Here is a 22,681-nt window from a genome sequence, read left to right on the forward strand (position 1 = left end):
GGACGGACACATCAGGAGGGTGGCATTATATGCATACCCCCTGAATAGCATTAAACAACCTTGTAGAGAAAATATCCCAATTCCTTGACAACAAAGAGATTGCGGTTGCTGTATTTCTCGATATTGAAGAAATATTTGTCGAAGTACTACCTAAATCTATAGGATCGTCTCTGGCTAAAAACGGTATAAAATCGACGATAACTGGCTGGATCTATGCCATGCAGGTAAACAGAACTGCAACTACGACTCTTCAAGGCGAGGCCATTACGTTCAGTGTTACCAGAAGCTTATGCAGATGGGCTTGTCATCTTGGCAAGGTCCACGTCGGGAAGTGTAGCTTGTAATATCCTCCAAAGCACGATGGACGCTGTTCACAGTTGGTGCTTGAGGAACCAGATGTCAGTCAACCCTAGCAAAACGGTGATAATACCCTTCACCAAGAGAAGAAAACTGGACGATCTAACGCCACTTTTCCTCAATGGTGAGGTCATTCCATTTGGAACAGAGGTAACATATCTTGGCATTGTCCTTGATAAAAAACTCACCTGGAACGCTCACTTGGAAAAAGTTTTACACAAAGCCAGACTGTCCCTATGAACATGTCGAAGGATTTGTGGTAAAACTTGGGGTTTAGGTCCGAAACAAATCCATTGGATTTATGTGATGAATATCAGACCAATGATCACTTATGGTGCAATTGCCTGGTGGCCGAAGGCTTTACAGAAAACGGCCCAGGCGAAGCTCTCTGGCTTATAGAGACAGGCTTGCCTGGCCATCAGTGATATACATCGATGTATATGACAGTGTTCCATGTAAGTGCAATTTGTTACCATTCATTTAAAGTAGAACTCATGTGAATGATATCTGATTTTTATTCCACAACGAATGTTTGAGATACAAACTGAGTAGAGAAAAGTATCTTCTGTATAATTCAGTGTTCATATAGAAGTATTTGTTTCGAAAGAATTTTTTTCTTTCGTGTAATTCAATGTTTATATGAAAGTAGCTGTTTCAGGAGGACTTTCTTTCAGTTTGTGTTTGAAAGTTACTTCTTTGCATGATCTACACATCCATGTATAGAGTTACTTATTTTCAAATTGATTACTTCCTTCCTTTCTTTGGAAGATTCCCTCATCCTTTTTTTGTATCAAGATGGAGTAGTAGAAAGCCAAAAACTTTCTCTCCCAAAAATACTAATTAATATTGGTTCGATGATATGAAATAGTACAAGTAAGCGCATATACATAGGTACATGCATTCAAATGAAAAAACTGGACATAAGTGGTAACCCTCGTTAACAGCGTTGTATTGAATACTACGAGAAGAACATCTGAAGTGAAATTCTGACATTAATTTGATGATACTCGTAATATTGATGCATTTCATTTTAATTTTGAGAGGCATCATAGCATCCGAGAATTGTGTGGAATGAGTAGGTAATGAGCCAACAATAATAGCCTTCTGCAAATGCCCCGGCAAATCGGTATATTTTTTACCTTGGAAAGTAGAGAATATGTCATTACACTGAGGACTGCTATGAAAAAAGCAACCATTTTACAAAATGGTCTGTCGTCCTCCTCCTTGTCTCAAACTGATGATCAAGATGAACTATATCTGCTTGTGGGTGGAGAATAATGAGTTTTGATAAATTCGGTACTTGCAAGATCGCATCATGGATAGACTGCATATGTAGAAACACTTTCTTGCGACAGAACTTGCATCTTGAGTCAGAAATCCTTATCCCTATTACGCGACTACGTTAGACCTGGGTGTTGAAGATACCTCCTTTATCGCAAACTGCACTGATGTGCAGTTTGCGATAAAGAATCAAAGTTTCAAAAGTGTAGACGACATAACGTTTTTGGACATTTCTATGAATGAGTATCTCAACTAGAAAAAACATTGTGATATTGTTATCAATAAATTAAATTCTATGTTATTTTTTCAGGAATATTAAAACTATTCTAACAGAATTACAACTACTTTCATTATATAACTCAATTGGCGTGAAGTTATCCACAGATTTCTGGCCACACATGCCGACGTAGAGGAAAATAAAAATCTGTGGTTGGGATACAAAATTATTAGCACCCGTACTAATATCTGTAGCTGGAAATACCTATTCACTATAGGTTGAACGTGAAATTATTAAGACTATTTGGTGTTCAACATTTTTATAGAGTCTTGAGTAGATTAAGGCGTTGATAATCCTTTTCTCATCAACAATACAGATTCAGGGAAAAATAAAATTGAAAATATTAGACTTACTTTCCAATACCCTATATAGAAATGATATCCCATGATGTGCGTCAATCAAAATCACACAACTTCCATAGTTTCTTGAGAAGATCAACTTGGTGACAACAGTTTTCTTGTCATCTAAATAGATTTCGAAAAAGAAATTGTTGAAACAATCAGACTCATTTTTTGAGATTCCTTGTATTCATGAAAACCACACATCTCTTATAGAATCTTGAATAGATCAACACAGTGAAAATCGTTTTCTTGTTACCCACACAGATTTACAGACTCAAAATATGAGTCTGAGACAACAATTTTTTTATCGAAATCTGTATGGGTGACAAGAAAACGGTTTTCACTATATTGATCTATTCAAAATTCCATAACAGTTGTGTAATTTTCATGAACGCACATCTTCTGGTTCCAATTCTACAAGGTGTTTTAAAAAGTGAGTCTGATTGTTGCAACAATTTTTCTCTCGAAATCTGTATGGGTGACAAGAGAACGGTTTTCACTATATTGATCTATTCAAAATTCTATAACAGTTGTGTAATTTTCATGAACGCACATCTTCTGGTTCCAATTCTACAAGGTGTTTTAAAAAGTGAGTCTGATTTTTGCAACAATCTTTATCTCGAAATCTGTATGGGTGACAAGAAAACAGTTTTCACTTTATCAATCAACCCTAGATTCTATAACAGTTGTGTAATTTTCATGAACGCACATCTCCTGGTTCCAATTCTACAAGGTGTTTAAAAAGTGAGTCTGATTGTTGCAACAATTTTTCTCTCGAAATCTGTATGGGTGACAAGTGAACGGTTTTCACTATATCAATCTACCTAAAATTCTATAACAGTTGTGTAATTTTCATGAACGCACATCTTCTGGTTCCAATTCTACAAGGAATCTCAAAAAATGAGTCTGATTGTTTCAACATTTTTGTTTTCGAAATCTGTTCGGGTGACAAGAAAATTGTTATCACTACGTCAATCTACCCAAGATTCCATAAGACTCATGCGATTTTTATGCACGCACATTATCTGGTTTCAATTCTACAAGGGGTTTAAAAAGTTGGTCTGATCGTTTCAACAATTTTATTTTCGAAATCTGTATGGGTAACAAGATAACGGTTTTCACTGTGTTGATCTATTCAAGATTCTATAAGAGATGTGTGGTTTTCATGAATGCAAGGAACCTCAAAAAATGAGTCTGATTGTTTCAACAATTTCTTTTTCGAAATCTGTTCAGATGACAAGAAAACTGTTATCACCAAGTTGATCTTTCCAAGAAACTATGGAAGTTGTGTGATTTTGATTGACGCACATCATCGGATATCATTTCTATATAGGGTATTGGAAAGTAAGTCTAATATTTTCAATTTTATTTTTCTCTGAATCTGTATTGTTGATGAGAAAAGGATTATCAACGCCTTAATCTACTCAAGACTCTATAAAAATGTTGAACACCAAATAGTCCTAATAATTTCACGTTCAACCTATAGTGAATAGGTATTTCCAGCCACAGATATTAGTACGGGCGCTAATAATTTTGTATCCCAACCACAGATTTTTATTTTCCTCTACGTCGGCATGTGTGGCCAGAAATCTGTGGATAACTTCACGCCAATTATAACTCACAAGTTTCTTCAAGGTTAGGTATGGAATGTCTGTTGGCTTCAGTTGTTGTCATCGTCAAAAGAAAGGTATTCGCAAAATAGCAAGAGTTCCTAGTAGGTAATCATTCTTGTACATCATTATACATTTTTCAAAATAAAAATAAATTTGTTGCTATTGGAAGTGTTCATAGTATGATAACTAGACCAAAAAAATTGATTTTCACATTCCGTTTCGTAAATACAAGATCTGATTCACCTTCAGTATTAAGTCTAGCTGTCCCGTGGGTTGGGCTACCTATCGGGCGTGTCCCCAGGTGGCGGATAGGAGAACGGCCAGGGGACCGGAGGCCCTGTCCGGGGCCAATGCGGTCTTATGGACGGGGTCGCCGGACTCCTGGGCAGTGGCAAAAATATGCCACCGTGGACCAGCCTACACAAGCTAAGATGTAAGGAATCGTGCCGACAGCTGAATGACCGCAGGATGATATGCGGTCAAGAACGATCCCCTTGTGGAACTGGGCGAAATCTCATTGTAATCAGCCTACCTCTGGTAATGCGGGGTTCTGCCAGAGGTGACCAACTCTTCCCTTGCTACTCGTGGGAACACACATGAATGAAACAACAAAAACAGAAACCAATCCCGAAGCTGGACATAAGTGGTCACCTCAATCTAAGGCGGTGGCTGGGGATGAACTGTAATGTCCACCCCAATCTACCGCTTGGAATGAGGACATAGCAGATCACTTCCACCAGCAAGGGCACTTCCTACGGCGGGCGCCAAGAGCTCCGCCTTGAATAAAGGCAAGGAACCGGCTGCCCCTGCAGGAAAGCTCCTGCACTTGTGTACCTCCACGGAGGGAACCCCAAGAAGGTTGAAGAAGCCACGCAACGACAGTATTATCGCTGCACCATCCAAAACCTTCGCGGAGGCCATCGTGAGACACCTAAAGATTGCCAAAGAGAGTGTGCACCTGCAAATATTAAGGATATGTCTCCTAGTGACCTGTTTACCTTCCTGGAAGGGACAGGATGGACGATGACCTATGAGGACAATTCCTCGGGAGGATGTACAATGGGTCACATGTGGCCCAGATACCAGATAAGTCTAGCTGTTTACAACAAGTTTTCCATATCAATCATCATGATCACAAATCTTAATGAATTCAGGATACATCTGAAAAATATTATATTTTATTGATTTGTTTTATGATTCAAAAACATAGTTTATATATCACTTCCCATTTGATTTTGATGAACTTGACGATTCCTAAGTTTTATGTGTCGAATGGAAAATAAATATTATAATTATACTAAACGAGTTATTGTTTCCACCCGGTTTGACTAACAAAACTAAAGTTTAATTCTGGGGCACGTAAAAGTAATAAGTATCTGTTAACTTATATAGCTTTGAATTGAAACAAAGATTAATTAAAGCATCAGGGATTTCCCCAAATAATAGTAGTAGGTGAAACAGTAAATGAAATTTAATGAAGTTCGATGAATCAATAGAAACAGAAAGAATAAAACACACCATTGAAGATATATTTCACACGAATTGAAATGTTTTTAATCAAATCTTCATTCAGTCCCGTACAATTTTTTAAGGTGTTTACAGGAATTTCGTAGAGACAGTTAATTACGGGTGTGTACCAACATATTTGCGTGACAGGAAATGGTCAACAACGAACGACCGCGGAATATTGAATATTTAAAAGGAAATTATGTTTGTTAATGTGATTAAACAGCACGCATTCTCCGTAAAGAACAATATTCGTATTCAAATAGTATATTTTAAAATACATTGCGAATCAAATGTTGACTATAAATTGGACATTCAAAAGGAGGTCAACTACAAAATAAAACGAATGAAATGAGAAAAGTTGTTCCTCAAATTGAACTCCTTAACAGAAAGTACATTATGGTTATGGTTATGTCAAGAGCTGGTGTGAGTTTCAAATTAGGTTTAAGAGTTTGTGCACCTACATTTCTATTTGAGGTTTTCGGAATTAACGAAAGGGATATTCATACTTTAATATCCAGGCGGAAATAATAGTTCTTTGGGAGTGCGATGAAATTACTACACATGATTTCACTGGGAAATTTCAGCAGCGTTAAAAAAGAAAATTTCAGCAATGTCCATTTATTACAAGACACTGTAGCCTACGTAAACGAAATAAATCATTGAAATGTTCGTAATGAGTGTTTCGAAGAATAAGCAAGATAGTGGTATTCTGATCCTTCCTCTGCTGTTTAAAAAGCGGACAATCAGTTAGGAGATGATTCACAGTCAGATTCACGTGTCACGCTTCACATGTCGGTTAATTTTTGTTTTGAAGCAAACGCTCGTGGGTTAGGCGTGTGTGGCCTAACCGTAAACGGGTTAGGATTACTTGGTCCCTTCGATGTCTAGGTAATGTAGTCCATGGTTTCAGAAAACTTTCACATATATTCAGCGGGCATACTTGAAGACTGTCTGTTAATCAAATTAACTAAAATAATAATTTGTTCTGGGCAGTCTCGACTTAGTTACACTGTAGGTTAATGGACCGATACCTATCAGAAAATAACTATTCCCCTAGCTTATACCACAAAGGGCGTTGGATTATATCCTACAGGTGTCAGTGCAGGAATCTCTGTATATGCTGTTGGCGATACAACTGCTGGAATCAATTTTCAATTATAGGAACGGGGACACTTGGAAATCGGTTTTGGGCTATTTGTCCTCTCATCAGTGCAAGGTAGTGGCCGTCATCAGCCCAAAGTTAATGATATTCCATAATTGAAAATTTAATTTCTTTCAGAGTATCATTCCTCTAACCAAGCTGAAGCGAACGATAAACAACAAATTTGTCCCCGCTCCATCTGGTAAACAAAGTACTAACCAACTGTAGATTCAAAATTCGCCCAATTCCTCGTATAGGTAAGGAAAGAAACATTCACATATATTCAGTGGGCATACTTAAAGACTGGCTGCAAATCAAATTGACTGAAAGAACAATTTGTTCACTGAATTTATGTATTAGTGCATTCTAGTCGCTTTTTTATCGCTGTACTCCGAAAACGGCAAATTTTACAGAAAAATGCAAGAGGCATTTTCGACACTTTAACGACGAACAATTTTTATAAACACCTCTATTGACCTCCGAGCAATAGTTTAGGAGATATTCGCGAAAAACTGATTTTCGTGACATTTTGACCTTAATAACTTTTTCAGCCGGCATATCAATGTCAATTTCTCACATCTTCTTTACAACGCCATAATTAAGCTGTATAGGAAAATTCAGCTCACTAGGAATTTATCCATAGATTGGGGTTTAAAATGCCCAAAATGACTGGACTATTAGATCTGAAATAATTGTAGGTGGAAACAAAGTTCGAGGTCCTTTAATTATCTACTTTATAAATACGGGAGGAGTTTTACGAGATACTCAAGAATAGCTAGCGAAGCAAATCTGTGAAATAATTGCAGAATTAGAAAACGTTTATATGTACCAGGAATTTTTAATTCTATTTTTGAGTCATCGCATTAAGATATTAATTCAGAAGTGAACCTATACCAATTTCAAGCCGAAATTTAGTATAAATAATTCTTATCAATCAGTGGATAATATTAAAAACGTAATTCATCCTGATGAAGCGAAATTATTAATGCTTGATGACCAAAATGTATTTCCCAGTATTCCGCCATTTGAAACAATTGGACTGGTTGAGTGTCTCTTAGACAAAAACCACGTGGGGCCACTGATAAAACAAGACATTTTAGATTCACTTACTATTTGTCTATCTCAAAATTATTTCCAGTTTGACGGAAAATTCTATTTATGCAGTGTAGGACTAATAATCTGGAACCCTTTGAGTCCTTTGCTGGCTGAAATTTTCATGGATAACATAGAGTATGAAATCCATAATAATCAGTTAACAGTTTCTTGTACTGGTACAGATACGTAGGTGTAATCTTAGTCTATTTCACTGGTACAGATAGGCATTGAATATGTCAATTCCATCAACCCGTCAATAAAATTCACCACTGAGAGGGAGGTAAATAATTCAATAAACTACCTTGACTTTACCATTACGAAAAATAGCAATAAACATGAATTTGCAATTTTCCACAAACCATCTTACACGGACATTATCATACATAATTCCTTCTCACACCCTTACCAGCATAACGCTGCTGCATTCAATAGTATGCCTCACATACTATTATATGTTCCACTGTCCGAGAGAGCTGAGTTTGATCAAATAAATCGCGGTTAACAACAGTTATAAGATAGATATTATAGACTCCATTCTTTCCAAAAAACTATAAAAGCAAGTCATGGACCTGGTATACCCAAATTCAAGATGCGATACCGTCAGTTATAGGACATTGTCATATTTGGGTGAACCAACCAATAATATTGCTCGTTTTTTGAAGAAAGAATGCGTAAACGTAGCTTACAGAACGAATAATAGTCTAAGTGAATTTATTAAAAACAATAAAGACAAAACTGATTTGTGGCTCTTGCCCAAAACTGTATATTGGCCAAACAGGGAGAACGTTTTTCCAAAGAATTAAAGAGCATAGAAGTAGTTTTGTAAATAAAAAGACCAATTCCACATTTGCAAACCACCTTTTGGCAGAAGGACATGAGTTAAATCATTAATACGACATAAATTACATTTAGAAGATGAGAGTTTGAAACTCAATCTTCTAGAATGTTTAGAAATCAAGAGATTCAGGAAATCGAGTAATTTACTGAATGATCAATCAGAATTGAATAACTCCCCATAACTAAATATTTTTTCAAATGTGGAAACTGAGACATAAGCTCAGGTAATTTAATTCATTACAAACTTGGGTAAAAATCAGATACTTGAAATGTAGGTACTTCAAATTGTGAAATAAGGTATATTGAGCATTGAATATGTAGAATATAATTAGTAAACACACGTCTGAAGAAGTCATTGTATGGCGAGACACGTGTTGCGTTTCAGTTCAGTGAAAATCTCATAATTGAGTGTTTTTTGAATACCACAACCATTTCAACAAAAACTTTTCTACGGTTTTATATTAGAAAAACAAGTTGGTCAAGTGTTTGTTTTATTGTCGGTGGAACGAATGTTTTGCAGCTTGAAAGATAACTCATGAATAACAAGTCATACATTTACTGATACGTGTCGAGTTTAAATTAAAGAATGTACTGCAAAAGTACAACATAGATAACACAATGCCGGCAGAGATCCATATTACGATTCAATTTTTATCGAAGTGTAAAACTATGCTTACACCATACTCGAACGATTTTGATATTCGAAATACTGAAAATGCAAAAAGACGAAACTATAATTTCACTTGTGAAATAAATAATTCTTATCTCTTATTCTTATCGTTGGCCTAATAAACACTATTGCTACGATACAACATCCATGTAGGTATGTATATTGCAAGTTAAATATTTGGAATATAAATTGCGGTGAACTCATTTCTAAAAATGGTCTCGAATGGTATTTTCTGTATGGATTTTTTGCAATTTTTTTTATTCTGATAAGGTTAGCTAACAATATTTATTGGGTTCTTAAAAATGGACAAAACTATAAAAGGTGGAATTCAACGGCGAAACTACAAAAAACTCAAATTATTGTGAAGCTGAAAAAGAAATTAATTGTTAAAAGTGAGTTAAACAAATCTAAATTAATGTAGTTATGAAACTGAAAAATGAATCAAAAAATTATTACGAATAATATTTCAAACCAGGTTATTCGCTATGTGCAAATTTCCTCATTGAGAAAATTCTCGCAGTTGCTTCTCGTTCGAGTGATCACCTATAGACTGGTTTCGGGATATTACCCCTTCTCACTGCAGGACAGATACAACCAAGACAGCAGTGTGTCTGGGATTCGAATCACTTCATGGTAGCTCGACGGCATACTCGAAACTTCGTTTGATATATTTCAAGAAACACTTTGTCATATTTTCACTAAAAAACGCACTACGTGTTTCGCTATACAATGGCTTCTTCAAGCGTCACAAATATCTGTCGAATATAATGTGTGAGCCACGGCTGTCATTTAGATAATCCTACTGTGTAGGATTATCTCGTTAGAGAGATGAATATTTCGAATATATTTCGAAATATAGACTCGCCCGAAAAAGCTGTTGTATAGCCAAACACGTGTTGCTTTTTTGTAAAACTATTTAGTAAAAATCTCACACAATAGGTGTTTATTCAATACGTTATGGATTTTCATCAAGTATCGGCCGATTCCATCACCTGCCTTCATCTGAGACAAAGTTTGTTAACTAGTAACAGCTCCATCTTGGTAATAAAGCCAAACAGGAAAGAGGCATAACATGTATTAATTCTAACGAAAATTGAAATGCATGTGAAGACCATCGCGGAGAGATGCAAACGTACAAGGAACATAAACATCCTGAACAAACTACTGTTTTGGTTGGATCTGCCATGCACTGACGAGGGGTAGTACCTCGAAACTCTAATGATTTCAGCGAGGTCCTGCTACTGGACTTACGAGAAGTGTCTGCAAGAATTTCCTCTATGAGGAAACTTGTACCAATATCTGTCGGATATACGAGTAACTTAATGTCGTTTGTGGTAAGAGCCACGGAAGTAGTTGTTTTCCGTATGGCAATTGCAATATCCTACTATGTAAGGACGTTGGAGAAGTACATTTTTAGCTATTCATTTTAATTTTTGATACGAAACATCTATAGCCGCAAGTAAAACCGATTGTTGGCGTGGCGACGCATGAAGTGGCGATGGGTTGCCATGCGCAAACGACTGTGCGATTTTCTTTCCACTGGTTCGACGTTAAGCTATCTCTCTCGCCACATTGACCTCGGATACCTATAGTGTATACAGTTGTGTTTACTACAGTATACACAACATGGGTTTTACTAAATAAATAATGTTTAAAAATAAATGAAAATGAAATATGATAATTTAGAAAGTGAAAGTGAGCAGCCTCCTGCAGTGAAAAAAAAAATCACACTAGGATACACTATCAAGTCATCTGTAAGTTAATTATATTTTTACATTTCATAATGAATGTGTGCATTTATCTGTGCATTAAGTATATTTGGTCTGTCTCAAGAATCAGTGAATGTAAAATCTATTCTCTTGGTGAATTAAAATTTACACAATAAAATTCTTAAGTTAATTATTGATTGATTTTATTTTAATTTTTTTTAAATAATGCAATAAAACAATCAGCTGATAGTGAGTAGCACACGAATTTTTTTCTTATTTTTTATAACAGGAACATCAAACAGTTAATTTTCTAATGATGGTGGAATTTATATTGAAACATAGATTATTGATATTTATAATTCAATATTTTTCGTAACATATTGTAATTACTAGCCATATAATAAAGTCACATTAAAATTTTTTCATTTATATTTTGATTACATATTTTTTATGAATATTACAGTACCCAACAATCATCAAAGAGATCAAAAAATTTTATTTTTTTTTCTTTCAGAGATTTCAAATCATATTATATCATATTAGACAATGAAAATCCAAACTAATAAATTTCCTAATTGGTATAGTCTTCGGACTCATTTTGATTTGCTTTTAAAGAATTTCAAGTGTGTAACATGTTCTTTTTTCTGGGCTGTGAGAATTGAAGCCATCGCCACAGAATATTCGCTTTGTTTTTATTTTTTTGATAGTTACAAAAGTACGTTTTTTTATAAATGGTAGTCTTGGGTATGTTCTGATGTTTTTGTGTTATGTACACGCTTTCTTTCGGTTCTATATTTCTTTCTCTTTAAAATCTTATCTGAATAATCGGTACTGGTCACCTTCTATATCGCCGGATGTTTTAATACTTCGTTATTGAACAAGTCTATATTGAAAGTTTCAGTTTCCATTCCGGACTTTTAAAAATAAGCAAACCGTTGAGTGGATGTACTCGTAGTACATCTTCGTACTTCGACAGCACACACTCAATTGAACTGCAGTATGGCATACGCGCATTGGGTACTTGTCATTTGGAAATGTCGAAAGTTTGCGATTTTTTATTTTTTTTATGATGGTACACTTGTTTTGAATATATATTCACAGTTTCAGCTGTTTGGCATGTTTAGTTTTTTGGTGTGAAGCATGAAAGTTAGAAGCCAGAAAAAGGTTTACAAGTGGTAAAAACTTTTCACAGAGCATGTTTTTTCTTTTACGTTGACATCCATGTTTTTTTCTTTCACGTAAGCAGCCATGTTTTTTCTCAAACGTTACGCACACACCTCGATAGCGGCCTGCATGCCTCGCCGCCATGTTTTTTTTAATCCGATTTTTCATTGATTATTATTTTTGTACCATAATTTTTATAATTCAACCGCGTTGTTATATGTCAACTGAATATCTCCGACACTAATTATATCCTTCTATGCATCGATTACGTCGCACACGTCTCTTTCGCACTAACTAACGTAACGACGACCTCTAGGAACGTTTTTACTTATCTACTTCGAATATATATATTAGTGAAGTTGCTGAGGATGTCAATTGGCTCGTGCTATGCAATTATTTTGGAAATTTTGGGCGTGTGGCAGCGAAATTCGTTTCAAAATAGCTAGGTTCTGACCCAGGAATTGTTGAATGACGTCAATGGCGATTCAGATTTGCTTAAAAGGGTCATAACTGGTGACGAATCATGGGTATATGGTTATGACATCGAAACCAAAGTCTAATCGTCCCAATGGAAAGCCCAGGAGAGTAATGACCAAAAATAGCACGCCAAGTTCTAATGTTTTGCTCACTAGTTTCTGCGATTACCGTGGCGTAGTGCATCATGAGTTCTTGAGTTCTTTGAGTGTTGTTTTTCCGGGTGTTCATCCGTTGTGTACTATTCGATAGTCGACGTTTCGCCATCATCTCAGATGGCATTATCAAGACGAGTTACTGCTTCGCTTCGAGTAACTCGTCTTGATAATGCCATCTGAGATGATGGCGAAACGTCGACTATCGAATAGTACACAACGGATGAACACCCGGAAAAACAACACATCATATTCTACCATCCGTGAAAACCTACATTGTAATATATATATATATATATATATATATATATATATATATATATATATATATATATAAATATATATGTATGTATATACAGAACAAGTATTTATAAGATAATATCCATGTTTGTGCATGAATGTTTCTACTGAAAATTATTGATTATTGATTTATGCTTGCGATTCAAAACTTAAGACTAGCTCAAAAATCCACGATCCATGATTTCCCAAATACCTACCTGAATATTCACCTACTTATTATGAATGAAACAAGAATAATAACAGAGCTACTTTGTATAATGTACATTGATCACCTGATCTTTGGTGTTTTCTCATGATTGTTATATATATATTAATTTATTATGTATTTTTGTTTCTTAATTTTACCCATTCTAATGAAAAACGAAAACCTATTACAAAAACGGAACACGTGTTTCGCCATACAATGGCTTCTTCGGGCGTGTCTTTACTAACTATATTCTACATTTTCAATGCTCAATATACGGAATTTTCAATTTGAAGTACCTAGATTTCAAGTACCTGAGTTTTACCTAAGTTGTAATGAATTAAATTACCTGAGCTTATGTCCCAGTTTCCACATTTGGAAAAATATTTAGTAACAAGAAGTTATTCAATTCTATTCAATCATTCAGTAAATTACCCGAATTCTTGAATCTTTTGATTTCTGAACATTCTAGAAGATTGAGTTTCAAACTTTCCTCTTCTAATTGTAATACGTCGTATTCATGATTAAACTCATGTCATGTACTTCTGCTAAAAGGTGGTTTGCAAATGTGGAATTGGTCTTTTTTATTTACAAAACTACTTCTATGCTCTTTAATTCTCTGGAAAAGCGTTCTCCCTGCTTGGCCAATATACAGTTTTGGGCAGGAGCCACAAGCCAGCTTATAAACTCCTGATCTATCCGACACCGAAGTTTTGTCTGTATTGTTTTTAATAAATTTACTAAGACTATCATTCGTTCTATAACAGAACAACCATCTCGACAGAGTGGTCGGGATAGAGTCTGCGGAGTTCAAAGAGAAAATGTCGATATTTCATTCGTTTTTCCTCCTCTTTTCGGACGATATTCGTTTCGCTAGGAGCTGAAAACTCCATGACAAATATCGTCTTACTCTGATGGTCGAGAAGGACTACATCAGGCTTACTATCTTGCATGCGCCTGAGGGTGGGAAACGAATAATTCCAATAAATTCGGCACTTTTCGTTCCCCACAACGGATTCAATATCCCCCGGAGCGTAGGGCAACACCGGTGTCTCATCAATACCGTAAGAGTGCCGTAGATGGTAATATAGCACTGTTAGGGCCGCCTTATGTCGATGGATATAGGCCGAGACAGCATATGATGGACATGTTGATAGCAAGTACATTATGGTCTCGGACGCCTCGCGGCAGGCCCTGCACCTTGGTCAGAATCTCTATACCCATCACACGACTGCGGTAGACTAAGATGTTGAAGACACAATCCTGGCAAGCCATGATGAACCCCTCAGTTTTTCTGACTTTGACTTTGATAAGCCAAGGTCTTCAATGTTTTTAAAGGAAACCCCATGCATTGGCTTATCCTTGTATTGCCGCAGAAGTGAGGTGATCTCTGCGGCTTTTAAATGAGCCTTTTGCTGAACAGATTCCATTTCAGTGACAGAGTTGTGATAACCTCGTTCAATGTCGAGAACTAAACCGAGTTCATCAGCTACTCGGGCAGCTGCCCTAAAGAGAAATGTTCCAATTCCTGCTCTCTCATGGTGACGCACCATGCAGAGAAGGGGATCCAAACTTCTGACGACTTTACAGGCTATATCCAGTACCATTCTGTCATGTGGACACTCCAAACTCAGAAGTCCACGGCCTCCCTATTGTCGGGGGAAGTACAACCGTGGAACGGACGATTTGGGATGTAAACTTCTATAGAGATATTTTTCGGGTATTTACGTCGAGTTGATACAGCTCCTTCCGAGTCCACTTCACTACTCCAAATGAGTAGAGTAAGATTGGAACGGCAAGCATATTTGTTGCAGCAACTTTGTTCTTCCCGACAGTTCCGATGACCAGATCTGTGGAAGTTTATGCTGATACTTGCCGCAGAGAGAGTTCTTCACTGCTGTTACCTCTTGTGAGTGGCGTTGTTCCACCCCGAGGTAAGTATACGTCTCTCCGGCATCGAAATGTTGTAGGATGCTTCCATCTTCGAGCTACACATCCCCTCCGTACTCCCCGCACCGTCCTCTTTTGAGATGAACCATTGCACATTTGTCTATTCCGAATTTCATACCGATAGCGTACTATTTTTTTTCACCGTAGTGTGCGCTGGTCAGGCCCTATCCCCCGAAGCACCGATACATTCGGGAGGGCGCGCCAGCATTATCAACCAATGACCACTTTCCACACCGTGATCGTTAGGTCCGAGGATCATGTGCTCTGAGCAAGCGCAGTGAGCCAAGAATGACAGCCTCCTGCATCTGTGTGGCTAAGATTTCTGCCTTAGTGCGGAAAGCCGGTATGATTTTGAGATTCGAGAGTAGAGAGGGCATCATTCCACCAAGGCATATTATTATTATTATTATTATCTTCATTATTCTATTGAAAACATTCTTTTCTCACCAGAAACAAAAATACTGTCACCCAACGTGCATTTCGCGCTGACCGAATTGGCATCATCGGGACATGATTGAGACTACTCTCTTGATGATGCTAACTTAGTTAGCAAAACGCGCGTTGAATGATATTATTTTTGTTGTTGTGAGGAAAAAGTGTTTTCAGTAGACTCATTTTACACCAGACGTCCCAATTCTACTCATCTTCTTCATTATTATTGTTATTAAACCTCACTGCAAAATTTTCAAAACGCTATAAAATTTTGGTTCATTTTTTCAACATTTTTAATTATTTTGTGAATAATCCTTTATTTACAATTTCGTAGATGAATTTTCAAAAGTTTAATAATGATTATTATTATTCCATATCAATATTTCAGGAATTAATTTCGATACATTTTTACTTATCGTTTTGAGTGTACCTATGGTGGTGCATTCAAAAATGACAAAGTAAACTTGTGATTTGAAAAATAGCAAAGATACAAGCATGAAGTTTCATACAAAGAGAATGCAATTTCCGGATGATTGGAAAAACGATTTTCTAATTTGTGAATGAAATCAAAAATATATGTGTACCCCAATCATTGGACTAACGAGTTTACGTTTCAAATTTGGACAAAAAAGTACATTGCGATGACACAATTTGTTGTAAGCAGGAAACATCAATAAACCAGCAAATTAAATTTAAAACGACCAACCCACGACACAAAGAAACAAATAGGTATCGAATCCATGAATGAAATTAACGGACATAGCACTCCACACCTCGCTGAACACCCGCTCATAAAAACAAAACAATAATAGGAACAATGCGGAAAAACTTACATGGCCTACCTGTCATAGCGGTAAACACTGATCTCCGTGCCTCACGTAAAACAACTGCTCTCACTACGCGGTTCGTACTGGATTCGTTTCACTCGCCAGCATTTGGTCGTCTCCTTTCGAATGAGTGATTTTATATATCATTTGAACATTGCTCTTGATGGACACGAATTACCTGAACGGCGGCGACAAAGATTTCATTACGTTATTCCGATCAATCCGAACGGTGGGTGTACACGCGACGCGATCAATACGGCTGCTTGGGTTCACGCTTCTTGTTCAATTCGTTCACCCCCTATTCTCCGAAGCGGTGGAGGGGGTGTAGTGAATGAGAACTGTTTACTGGGAATAATAGACATTGAATTATTACCACTATCACGAAACCTCATATCGAAATACATTTGAGTACCGAATAATGAACTATTCAGAAGAATCAACTACATATATCCTTTCTGAGAGTCAAAAAATTGAAAAAATAAATACGAATAGTGGTTATACAAGGGATGTTATATGAGTAATTACCCTCCCTCTCATACTCAAAGTGATATAATTTAAATATATCTGGCATATATTCAGTCTCTTGGTACCAGTAATTATAACTTTTCCTATATATTTTATCAGTGTAGATATATTCAGTTCTTGGAGGTTACTTCGACTACATTTTTCTTTCATTGATTAGCTCTAAAATAATTAATTTTTGCAACCCCTCATGACATTTTTTTCCTTATCAAACCTCCTCTTTCATCCTTCACATAATTCTAATTTAAAAAGATTTGATTACTATGAGATTCTTCTTTGATTTCTTGTGAACTCATTTTCAATTCCTTTTACTTTTTTCTTCATCATTCTTCTTTGTTCCCTGTGTTAAACATTTGTTCAGTGTTCTTTACATTTTGCGTAAAATCATCTGTATCTGTTTTTCCTTTAAATATCTATGAACTCATATTCCATTTCATTCCTTATATATTAAAGAAGAAAGTAATACAAATTATGAAATTATCAATCTATGAAACAACAATAAAAATTAATTGGCGCTCCGGGGCGACTTCATTGATTCCAGTGGCGTATTTGCTTTTTCAGCTGCAGGAAAACCTGGAAAAACCTGCAGCACCACATCATCTGAAGATCTTGATCTGCCAATGTCCTCTCTTTCATAAAACAAAATGTAGGGTTCAAGACATTGCCAGAACACGACTATCGTCAAACTTAAACCAGCCCGTTTCGTCTTTGAGCAATGCGTAATAATGACCAGATTTAACGCCAGAACCACAATGAACAATGACTGCATGAAGATTATAATAGTGGTCTGCCAGATTGAAGTTTTCATCTATTTCGAACCTTCGTAAGAGTTTGGTGCTTTCGTCAGAGGTTGAGTCATGTTTGAAGACCATCAGTGTTATTATTAGATTGACTGGTGCCTCAGCTATACCTGTTTTCTTATAATAGTAATTTATTTATTTATTTATTCTTATTATCCTGCTGACTTTTTAAACCTGCCAGAAGATATTATTTGACCTACTTAAGATTTGCGCCTATGTTATTATTTTGTTGTATATAGTCTTCCAATAGAGACTTCCGAACTTTGACAATTGATAACGCCCATCTTGTTCAAGCTACATATGTCAAATTAGTTGGCATTTATTCAGTCTCTTTTGCCAAATCACCATAAACGGATATAGCATTCAACAACATGCGCAAATAATAGGATTGTTTTATTAAAATGAGTGTTCTGGTTGGGCAACGTACAGCCCGCTTCGCCCATTTTATGGGCACCATAATCTGCCTACCGAGAGGACTATTCGCCATGTGGTGGATACATTTGAGTCCACCAGTTCAGTAAACGATCGACTAACACCCGTACGTCGACGAAACGCAAAATCTGCCGAAAATATCGCCGCTGTCAGTGAGAGTGTCGGCCTTTGGCAGACCACAACTTGGCGAATTTTGCGTCGTGATTTGGGCCTGCACCAGTACAACATCCAACTGACCCAGGAACTGTGGTTCATTCAATCATTCCTCCATCCTCCATCTCCTCCAGCAACACCCCTTGCATTCATGGGAATATCCTCTACTCTTTTCACTCTGTCCTCAATCTTCCTTGTCCCATTCACTCTCAATTCTTGGTATCTGGCCCATCCTTCTATCTGTAATTGCGCCATTTCAGTGATGACACTGAGCGCAGCCGTTGGCATCATCCTGTATGCCCGACACGAGGCCAACAGGAAGGGCCTCTGTGCTGCACTGTTGCAGCACAGAGTGCCCTTCCTGTTGGCCTCGTGTGCTGGACTCAGCTGTCTCTTCACCCTACTATCATGCATTCTATTCCCCCACACCAGTACTCCATACAAAGCCGCAGGTTTGGCTACCCTTTTGTATATCACTCTTACACATTCTCTTTTCAGTTCAATGTTCCTCACAATCCACCTTATTTTTTCTGCCAGTTCACTCAGCTTTTTCCTCACTTCTTTGTGGTGATCTATGAACAGTCTTGTAATTATTGGGAAAAGAAGGAATTGGGTCTTCTACCCCTCTGATTCGTCTCTCTGTATGGCCGACACCATACAGAGAGACGAATCAGAGGGGTAGAAGAAGGTAAACGACCGTAGATAACGACGTGTATTTGCTGAATGGATTCTGAAGCAATTGGCAACTGACCCTATTTTTCATCGAAAAATCATCTTCAGCGATGATTTCCATTTCTGGATGAATGGGTACGTGAACAAACGAAATTGTCGAATTCCACATGAGATCCAAGAGAGTCCAATGCATCCCGTTTGGTGTCTATTTTGAACAGGCGCCGTCATCGGTCCATATTTCTTTGAGAACGACGTTGGCTAGACCATCACTGTCAACGGCGAGCACTATAGGTCGATGATTGCCAAGTTTTTTTGGCCTGAATTGGATGATCTGGACACCAACGCCATGTGGTTTCAAAAGGATGCCGCTACGTGCCACCACATTGGATATTCTGCACGAGCGAATTGAGTGCATGTTCATCTCACATGGAGGTGATGTGAACTGGCCATTGAGATCGTGCGATTTGAGCCCGTTAGACTTTTTCATGCGGGGTTTTCTCAAGTCGTAGGTGTATACGAATAAGCCACTCAGAGAAGCCGTGGCGGACATTTGAACGATGCTATATTCCACACATAATTGCATCAATAGGGCTTTCAAACAAATAGAAAATTTTGATAATGTATATACACACTTTGTTTTATTTAAAATTTAAGATAAGAAGCGCCTAATGAAAGACCCTATACTATAACAACTTCCTTCGCTTTTGTAGATTTTTAGCATTATAACTAAGTAGCCATTCATGAAATACGTCGGTTCAATTCTTTTGGTCTTCTGTACGCTATATTTTGGAAAACTACTGTCTGAATGCTCAAAAAATACCGAACGGATTCAAGAGGGAGCTTTTATAAAAAACGCTGCCTTTTCCGTTTGAGATGGTAGCAATTCCTTAAATATTGTTTTTCTTCTATAGGTCTATCATGTAATTCTTTCATGAAAAATGGGTAGTGGATTCTTCAATAAAATGAATCAAGCGAAAATTCGATCAAAAGACGCTCCGCATCCGTCCAGGAGCATTTTCAATTTTATTTTTTCTACATAATATTTATAATCTGACAAGAAATTTCAGAATTTCGCTTTAATAATTTGAATCCTCGTATGTCTGTATATAATCATATATAGTAATTTTAAAATTACAGGATTGTAATAATTTTCTGTGTGTCAAGCGTACTATTTGTTCAATAATTTTCTGTTTCACTTCTTTATTTTACTCCGCCTATTCATCATTTTTTGTCAGTTTTTGTTGTAGGGCTTTTATTTGTTAATGATGGTGAATAAAGTCGATTTATTATTATATTAATCCTTATAAAATAGAAAACGTTAGTTACCTTGAACATTTTATTCACATTATAATCATCCTTTACAACATACAATTTCGACGATAACAGATCAATCTATCCTAGCAAAATAAAAACTTTCGTGAAACATAATAAATTAAAGCGGCCTCACAAACCGATGCGACACGCTTAACGAACGAAGGTTGAAATTGCGTTGATTTTGTTTGACATAAATCACTTTTGAAGTTAAGATCGCATTCTTGTTTTGTGTTGTCTTTAGGTAGGTTTACTTTTACTTGACTATTTTGAAATTCAAATAATATAATAATTAGAACTTTGCCTCTGAGATCCTTCTTGGAATGCGGTAATATCTTATTTGGTTTTATATTTCTTTAACTGGCTTCTTCAAATACAAAATAAGCCGAAGGAACTGCAGGTTTTCAGAGGACTTGAAGAACTGACGGCTCCCAATCAGCAAAATAACTCAAATTGCCTTACCCCTTATAGTTCCAGCTTTGCATATAAGTATTTGTACCCTTTTTGTTTTTCCAATCTTCTTTTGTGAGTATCCTGATAAATTTTTCGGTCTGTTTCGGCAACGATTTGGTTCAATTTGAATTCGTAGAGAAAAATTAGCGAAAATCGCTCAACAACATCATATATTGATTAGCTGAAAAGAGGCAAAAATTTAAAATTTGGAAAAATTAACAGCATCAGACACAATACATTAAAAACGGACAAAACTTTTGTAACAACCTAATAATTGGAGCGTAGTACACATACACATAGTAAAGACTTAAGAATTGAAAGTTAGCAATGGAACCTCTGGCGTAGAATTAATCAAAAACAACATTGTTCCAACACACCAGAACTATTACACTCTCGCCGGTATTGGGAGATGAACTAAACCCTTGCGCAACCCGCAAGGGTTTATTGTGGCTCACACCTATTCACAATCTACAAAATAAACCCAGCTTCTCAACGAAGCTGATTAGTTTGTATGGTGAGTGGTTTTCCAGGTCAGATGGTAAGAGTACGCCTCTGCCGAACTCTAAAAACCTGATTCGGTGCCTTCAGGGCAGGCACAAAGTATGTGCTCTGCTGTTTCATCATTTTCCAAACAAAGGCGACAGTTCGAGTTTCTGCATATGATGATTCAAATGACAATGACCTGTAAGAACGCCTGTTAGACATCGTAGTTTATCCCTACTGTAGTCCAACAACTGTTTGGTATCAAGCTTCAAAGGGTGAATGAACGCCTTGGAGTGAGCCAATCCTGGATGATTCTGCCAGAAGTCTATAAATCTTCTTGCCATCCAGGTATTCAATCTTTGTTTGGCAAAGCCTAAAGCGATGCCAATGACAGGTTCTGGTACGTGAAGCTGCTTGCAGCACCCTCCTTTGCAAGGGAATCAGCAGCCTCATTGCCCTCCAGGCCAGAGACAATTTGTTAAGTCTTCATATCGAGGAGAGTCGTTTTTAACAATTTGCTACCAATTGAGACATTGCTCGGTAGGAGTCAAGAGCTTTCAACGCCGCTTGATTGTCCAAGAATATTTTTGACTTGTACTTTATAAGGCAATTCGTAGTTGACAGTTGGAGCATAAAGTCAGAGGTCTTTCCCAGAATGCTGTGACTTCCAGTGTCAACCAGCAGTGTGTTGTACTTTGCATTAAAGTGATTTGTGCAATTGGCAATGTGCACAAGTATATGTAGTCCATCTAGCCTCTGTACTGTAATGTAAAGATGATCTATAGTTTACAGTTTAACTATACTGTATAGTATAGTTTATCACTCGATGACACTTCGAGAAAAGTGTTTCAGATCTGATGTGTGAGAACAATGTTTGCTTTGGAACTAGCTAAGAACTATAGCCTTATCAAATTTATTCTATATTATTCTGGTTTGAAAATCCTCTATATTCTATACAAACGGGCGTCGAGGAGAATGTTCTATTTCTGGTTTGTGAGAGTAATTTTTTTTCGGAACTTCATCTCTATTGAACTTATTTTAATGTATTAATTCATATTATCATGGTTTGTCCTTTATAAGATAGAAAAAGTCAATAACCTGTAGCTGAGATCCAAACTGTAGGTAATAATTTTTTAACTAATTTTTACAGTTCCAACAAGCCGGAAGGCGACAAATATTGACACAAAACCGTTCAAACGTATTTCATGATTTTATTGAATTTTTAACTATGAACAACATGTTGGCTATAAAACGTGTGAACGTGTTTGTATCTACAGGAATTTCCATAGTCAGAATGTTTACCGAAGTGAGCCAGAAATATAAATATTTTCATTTTTTTGTTTCGTGGGTTTCAATTAGTCATTATTAGTAATGTTAAATCTAAGTTTCTTAAATGAGTGGAATACTTATTGAATAATTTTTCTTCAAACTTCAAAAATGCATGATGTTTTGTGACTGATGTTTGACGTTCCTATACTGCCTTTTATCTCTTATCAAATACTAGCGACCCGCAACTTTGTTTTATACTAAGTAGGTGAT

The 22,681-nt window shown here is 36.7% G+C and overlaps 1 protein-coding gene across 3 annotated transcripts in view; it reads right to left on the bottom strand.

Moving 5' to 3' along the window:
* Positions 1-16,555, bottom strand: part of LOC111511939 (septin-5) — a 29,832-nt gene extending 13,277 nt beyond the window's left edge. Inside the window, exon 1 of one of the 3 annotated variants that reach the window (XM_074179994.1) lies at positions 16,323-16,555. In XM_074179994.1, the coding sequence (XP_074036095.1) occupies positions 16,323-16,338 (16 nt within the window). In that variant the 5' untranslated portion in view covers positions 16,339-16,555. The remainder of the gene's footprint in view (positions 1-16,322) is intronic. The other 2 variants (XM_074179993.1, XM_074179992.1) reach the window with 2 other exon arrangements.
* Positions 16,556-22,681: the final 6,126 nt, after the last annotated feature.

The sequence above is a fragment of the Leptinotarsa decemlineata genome, unplaced genomic scaffold (genome assembly GCF_025532065.1).
Source record: "Leptinotarsa decemlineata unplaced genomic scaffold, Ldec_3_MD MMD2_tig00026282_RagTag_RagTag, whole genome shotgun sequence".
NCBI classification, from domain to species: domain Eukaryota; kingdom Metazoa; phylum Arthropoda; class Insecta; order Coleoptera; family Chrysomelidae; genus Leptinotarsa; species Leptinotarsa decemlineata.